Source organism: Trypanosoma equiperdum, assembly GCF_001457755.1.
Source record: "Trypanosoma equiperdum strain OVI genome assembly, contig: ctg_867, whole genome shotgun sequence".
NCBI classification, from domain to species: domain Eukaryota; phylum Euglenozoa; class Kinetoplastea; order Trypanosomatida; family Trypanosomatidae; genus Trypanosoma; species Trypanosoma equiperdum.
Window position 1 is genome coordinate 1 of NW_027124828.1, and position 6,860 is coordinate 6,860.

At 47.8% G+C, this 6,860-nt stretch overlaps 3 protein-coding genes across 3 annotated transcripts; all 3 read left to right on the top strand.

Annotated features, from left to right (window-relative positions):
• Positions 1 to 20: 20 nt before the first annotated feature.
• On the top strand, positions 21 to 284 carry TEOVI_000408400 (uncharacterized protein; the record flags this gene model as incomplete). Its single annotated transcript, XM_067226894.1, has 1 exon — positions 21 to 284. The coding sequence occupies one exon, from the start codon at positions 21 to 23 to the stop codon at positions 282 to 284; it is 264 nt and encodes an 87-aa protein (XP_067082995.1).
• A 98-nt stretch (positions 285 to 382) lies between these two features.
• On the top strand, positions 383 to 1,129 carry TEOVI_000408500 (uncharacterized protein; the record flags this gene model as incomplete). The annotated part of the gene is made up of 1 exon (XM_067226895.1): positions 383 to 1,129. One exon carries the CDS (start codon positions 383 to 385, stop codon positions 1,127 to 1,129), a length of 747 nt encoding a protein of 248 aa, XP_067082996.1.
• Positions 1,130 to 3,223: 2,094 nt separating this feature from the next.
• TEOVI_000408600 (uncharacterized protein) lies at positions 3,224 to 5,761 on the top strand (the record flags this gene model as incomplete). Its single annotated transcript, XM_067226896.1, has 1 exon — positions 3,224 to 5,761. The coding sequence occupies one exon, from the start codon at positions 3,224 to 3,226 to the stop codon at positions 5,759 to 5,761; it is 2,538 nt and encodes an 845-aa protein (XP_067082997.1).
• Positions 5,762 to 6,860: the final 1,099 nt, after the last annotated feature.

Here is a 6,860-nt window from a genome sequence, read left to right on the forward strand (position 1 = left end):
TGGTTCTGCCACTGGCCGCGATGCCCGCACTGTTCCTGGCAGTTTTGGTTATGGTTCCCGGGCTGGCCGTGATGCCCGCACTGGCCCCGGTAGTGTTGGTTATGGTCCTGGCACTGGTCACAGTGATGCCCGCGCCGGCCACGGTAGTTTTGGCTATGGTTACGGTGCTGGTGGTAGTGGTGGAGGCGGCCCCGGCACCGGATTTGCTCATCGCGGTGCGTATAAGCCACTTCCGCTGCAGCGTAAGTTGGCTCGTACTCACGAATTGCCCCAACGTAAGTTAAAACCCGGGGTAACTTTAGACATAGGGACGGAGGGCTTTCCCACCGCACGGACGTACCTGAGACCAGCTGAGGAGGCCTACTATCGGTCTCTCTCCAGAATGCTCCTGGCTCACCGCCCCAAATCAGCCACTGGGCCCGTTCTTCCGGAAAGTCCCGTACTTGAGCCGAACATGTTCAAGTGTTTCAACCCTATCAGCACAATGTCGTCTGTCCAATCGAATCCAGTCGTTCGACCTCGGCCATACGTAAACATGGGTGCTGAGGGTGGCCACTCAAACGACATTTCCCGCAGAAGAGGTACTAGTGCTCTTCGCCCCGTGGGCCGCAACCTGAAAATGTGTTCGCCCTTGCCGTGCATTAACATCACATTAGGTGATGTGGGCGTCGATGAAAATTTATGGCAAGAATCGGGACTACCCCAGTCGTGGCGGCCGCTCTCGTCAACGGCGAAATGCGTTCAGCGGAGTCTACTGCGCAACGTTAATCGGCTGTGTCAGAGCACTTTGGGACGTCGCCCTTCCAACCTCGCATTCTGCCGGAACGTTGTGAAGAGGTATGTACAGAAAGTTCAAAGCTGCGGTTCGGGGGATTTCAGCCCTCCACGGCTCTCGGGTGCACTAATTAGGAAGCAAATTCTACGTTATTCAGCTAATCGTGCACGAACCCTTCGTCATTCCGCAAAGCGTCTCCCGAGAAGGGCATTCTTCGTGAAGCAATGCATTTTGGCGCGGAGAGGTGCCGAGTTATGTTCTAACTGGGTACTTGTGCCTTTGGAGTTGCGTCATCTTGGTGGCCGTCATCCTCCATCTGTAAGTCCCAATAGCAGTTTCCGAATGAGTCCATAAGCCCAATAGAACTACATGGGAGCGATGCCGCTTTTGTTTAGTTACTTTGTGTGTTGGTTTCCCTCTGTTTTTTTCGTTATATTTTACATGAAGAAGGAGAGTAGAAAGGAGATGGATTGGTAGAGTAGTTAGAAAGAAGGGAGGAAAGACAAAAAAAAATGATGAAGAACGTAGCAGATTGAGTCACTGCGTTATATACATATATATATATATATATATTCGTTGGTGAGGAAGCAAGAGAAACAGGAAGATATGTATATATGAATGATGTACTTGTATGTATGTGTGTTCAATGCTGGGCATCTGAAAGTAATGAAAAAAAAAAGGGGAGAATTGGTATCATGAAACGGGATGTTTGGGTGCATGGGAATGCGCCCGTAAACCAGTAAAAAGAAAGATAAAAGAAAGGACTGTAGATATATATATTATGTATATACATATATTTATTCATGTATACGTATACATATACATCCATGTATATGCTCGTATGCCTATGTACTGTTGTATTTTATGGGTCTCTTTGTCTTTCTACGATGTTGTGTGTGTGTGTGCTCAAATGCAGATATGAAAGTGCGCATGTGCATGCTCTTACGATATTGTCGCAACTTTTACTCGCATTTCACGGTGTTTCTTTCTTTCCAGATTCTTTTGTTTGCTACACCAGTCCGTAACTCTGCACCTTTTTTTTTTCGCTGCTGTTGTTTTCATCATCATCGGTCTGCTTTGATATGTGAACTCTTTTTTGTTCACCATTTTTAATCACTTTGTTTCGTTTTACTGTGGCGCAAGTATTGGTGGGAACGGTGTTGAACTTCAGCATTCTTTTTGTTTCTTCTTTTCACCCTTCCATTTCTTATATGAACTAAATATGAACAAACAAGCATATTTACGTTTGTTATTCAGCGTTACGACATGCGCGTGTGCATATAAAAACATATATGAAAAAAATGAGTGTGATGTTGATGATGCCTCAGGGGTTCGGGAAAACTTTCTTTTTTTCTTTTTTCCTCTTGTCGCACTCTCCTTCATGTGCCTTCTTCCCACTTTTCTCTCCCCTTTCCTTTCATTATGTTTTATATCACCGTTATCATCATTATCATTATCATTGTTATTATTGTTATTATTATTGTGCATGAATTCAGTAACTGAACGTCACTCTTTTTGTGGCCTTTCCTCTTTTCTTGTTTGACACATCCGACTCTCTTATTTTGTCTTATTTTGCCTTTTAACCTTCTGCATTTCAATAGATTTCTTTCGCCGAAGGCACAAGGAAGAATCATTTTTTTTTTCCCTCTCCCCCTCCGAAAACGAAACAAAAAGCAAGACAAGGCAACAAGAACAAGGAAAAAAAAAACAGCAACATTTGGGTTAGGGATCGAAGGAGTGGGAATTAACTCAGCGAAGGAACAGATTGAAAAGGAAGAGAAAAAAAAGCAAGACAGACAAGCAAACAAAATAAATAAAGTAGGAAGGAAGTAGACACGAAGGAGAGAGAAGGAGGAAAGTGAAGGGACAAACAAACATAAAGGGTGAAGAATAACGGTACACATAATTGTTATTTCCTCTTCTTTTTTTCGAGCATAGAGCACACGTAGTTCAAATTAAGATATTTGGGTTTTTTTTTTAGGGCTCCGGTGAGAATAATATTAGTGCGGAAGCGCAGCCAGAGCTGCGGAGAAAACACAGAGGAGTGCCGAAGGGCTTAGAAAACACGTGCGGGTGGACAAAGCAATAAGTAAAGAGGAAGGAAGCGAAACAAAGAAAGGTAGAGCACTAGAAACTTTGTTTCATTTTCGCTTACATTTGTTAGACGTGCACTCACGAATACACACAAAGAAAAAAAAGGCACACCCGCGCATACATCCCTCGGTTCTATACTCCTACTTGTGCATCGTCAAGTGAAGGAGGCACTTGTTTATAACATATATATATATATATATATATTATACGTTGCCGCCTCACTTCCATTTTGCGGTCATCGTCATCATTCATTCGCTTGAGCGAGCGGTTGTGCTCACACAATAAAAATCAACAACAGTGTTGTACTGAGGAGAAACGAAGGGAAGGGGCATCGGTGGCAACAGCGCATTGACAATGGACAGTGATACCATTTATTGTGATGAAAGCTCCGTAGCGAGTCTTTCACAGCCTCAAGGCCGTCCCGCGTTACGACTCGATTCCCTCCCCCCTACACCAATGGTCCTAACGCCATGTGACTCCAACGTCACGGCATCCGCCAGGAAAAATCAACTAAAGCAGCAACGGCACCAGCACCGGTCATCATTTGCATGCACGGCGCTAACATCACCTTCACTTTCGCAGTCCGACTTCATACCTGAGACTCAGTCACTCACACCGCCGCCAAGACCAGGTGCTGTCGGTCCCGCTAGCGGTGCGTGTGATAACGAAGTGGAAGGGGGAATGGATGTCAGTGAAGCTAATGACAATGCCTGCGCTGACTCAAGTGCTCTTTCGAGCGGCCGTCCGCCGGTGTTTTCCATTTCACGTGAATTGAACTCGACACAATCCACCGAGGATCGCTCTTCGTCCCCGTCCTCGCTACTAAGGGAACCCCGAGCGACGATCACGCCGAGAAACTTCCCTCACTTGCAGCTTTCAGACTGTGAAGTCTCACAGGGTGACAATGATGAGCACGTACCCGATTCACAAGGTTCTGCGTTGGAGCAGGAGTTTCAAGCATGTTTGGAGGGACATGGGGAGTGCTTCGATGCGGAAGCGGAGTCAGCGGAAGTTTTTGGACGGCAGCCACTGATAACCAGCCAAGAGGTATATGAGGAAGGCTGTGGGAGCAATGCTATGCGGCGGAGTATGTTGTTGCCACCGGGAGCTGCATTGGGCGCGATGTCCGGTGGGCTAACACCGCCTGGTGAACCAACCATTCATGAAGAGCAGCTGCGACCCGGTTGTGGGAAGCGGGTACGCTCCCTCCAGTCTTCGTTATTGTTGCGCAACGGGGGCATCAGCCCACTTGTAGGTGGCGCCTCGGAGGTTGGGACTCAGGTGACGAACGCTCCGGATGAGGAAGATGAGAGGAAGCGGTTTCGTCCGGACGCCGAGGCAGCACAGAGGCGGAATGAAGCGCTGATGAGAACGGCGGCTACTGATGTGCAGCAGACCCAATTATCTAACAGCTGCCTGAGTGGATCGTGGGACGTGAGGCTGTCGCCTGCAACTGAACCACGGGGACGTGAATCTCTGCTACTTGTTAGCGGCTCAACACCAACGCCTTCCTTGCAGGTACTCACTGGGACGCCTGTGAGAGATGGCGCTGGCTGTGCCTCGGAGATTTTAGACACCCGCGACAGTGCCAACGCTAACACTTCGGCTCCTGCTTCTACAGCACCAAATAACGAAACTTCCCTCGTTGGAAGTGATTACGATTCCGTGTGGCCCCGTAACGTGGCTGCTGGGGACGGCACCGGAGAGGGGGAATGTGCACTGCGCATTTCGGATACAACCGAGGAATGTTGTGATTGCAAGGAAACCCTCGGCAATAAAGCCGTAGGTGGTTTCTCAGGTGTGGGGGGTAACGCGGAACGTGGGCCTCGGAGCACCGATCACCGTACAGTGGTTCCTGATGGTGAGGGCTGCGCCGAGTTAGTGTCTTCGCCGCGTCTTAGTGAAGAGTTTCGATCATTCGTTGAAGGTGCCAGGAGTGAAGTACGGCGTGCGAGCGAACGCCTTTTAGCTAAGTTGGAGGAAGTAAGCCGCACGTACAGTGGATCCAATGTGGACGGCGGCGCCGCTGCTGATGCGAATGGTCCATCCGAAGCGATTCAAAGTGCCAGTCAGGATGCGGTGGTGGCCGCTGAGGGGCGCCGTGTGGTGCGCTCACTTCAACTCAGTCTCAACCGCAGTTCTGTCGTACTGGGCGAGCTCGAGTTAGCACAAGGTCGAAGCACTTTAAGCCATAGCGGCAGCAGAGGTGACAGTATAAACTCGATTTTATCCGATACCAGTTCTCTCCGCCGGCAGCTGGCAACACACGCCGCTGCCATTTCGCGGCGGCTGCATGGCTATGACTTGGATGAAGCGGGAACGCTTCCAATGATTGTTGTGGTTCGCGTGGTGCAGCAAGTGCTTATGATTGGTTCCCCTTCCAGTGTTGCACCCAACAGTGAAGAGGCCGCGGATCTTTCCATGTGCATTGCGTCGCCCTCACCCGTAACAAAACTACAACACCAGAAGAGCCAGTCTCCAATGTCGGTGGCATCCCCCGGCACCCTCCACACGATATCAAGTGGGGCGGTATCGTCGCCTTCTGCAACTCATAGAAGCCTGTGGGAAAGGATGTTGAACCGACGGAAGGCATCAGCCATGGAGGATGATGCCATGAAAATGTATATAGGTCTCTGGCGCTGCTTCCACGAATGCTTTGGGGAACGCGGTGTTATGGAGCGCCTCGGCGTGCAACCGTCTGGGGAGGCGGATGATGGCAGTGATGGAACCGACTCGGAGGCTCGTCTCATGACACCCACGTGTCTCCCGCTTCTGCGGCAGCAATTAAACCGTTTGGGATGTCAACAGGGGCGCCATCGCTATCATCCCCCGCCACTTGACGTGATGGTGAATTACCGCGTCTTTGCTCATAGCCTCGCTGAGTTGTGGTGAAAGGGGGGGGGTGGGGCAATGCGATGCGCTTGGCTATGGGAGAAACAACACATAATTGCTTCTCCTTCTCCTCTGTGGCTCTCTTTCTCTTTGTATCTGTTTCTTCTTGTGTTCCCTCTCCTGATTCACGTGCAAACACTCAGTTAGTGTTGCGTGAGTGAAAAGAAGAAAAGGTGGCACATGCGTGAACACATAGACGCGATCAGTCATCTGATGAGTTGAATTGAGGTAAATTACTTTAGAATGTGGTGTTACAAAAATGACGTGTAAAAATTAAAAAAAGAGAAACACACACACACACACACACACACACACACACGCATATAACGCCGCCAGCAACGAGGGTAAATTCTGTGGGCTGGATCGGTGATGAACCGTCATGTCATCCACCGCAACATCGGTAGTAGGCGGAGAGGGGAGTTGTTACAAGTGGTTTCTTTTCTTTGACCCCCCCTCTTCGATATTTTCGCGTCTTCCCCTTCCTTATTTTAAATTTTAGAGTCTGACTTCACCGTGTGCTTTACGTAGAGCTGTCATGCGGTGTGCAAGCAAAATCCCTTTTTCTCTTCTGCACGCGCATATTTATTCATCTTTATAAACGTACGCGTACGTATGAGTATCTTTTTGTGTGTTTGATACGCTCCCAAGTAAGCGGTTAGGAGGTTTTCTTTTTGGTATTTTTGTCATTATTTTTGTTATTATTATTATTATTACGTCTATGCTTTAGATGCATTATAGAGTGAGTAAGAGACAGGATAGCGCTTCTGTGTGTGCGTGTGTGTGGGAGGGTGGTGGGAGCAAATTTATTTGTATGTTTTTTTTTTCTAGACGAGTGATTTCCCCCCTTTTTTCTTCCCTCTCCTTTCATTCATTTATTTGGAGCCTCTTCACCATTCCCCCCACTTACACGCACACACACATACATATATATATTTATTTATTTATTGTTACCATTATTATTGTCATTTTAACGGTTATAATTACTATCATAATATTTGTGTCTTGTTTGCTTTTTTTTTAAATAAAAAAACACAAAGTAATAAAGTCCATTGTGAATAATAGATGTAGAAGCCACATTTTATTTTTCACTTTTTTTTTT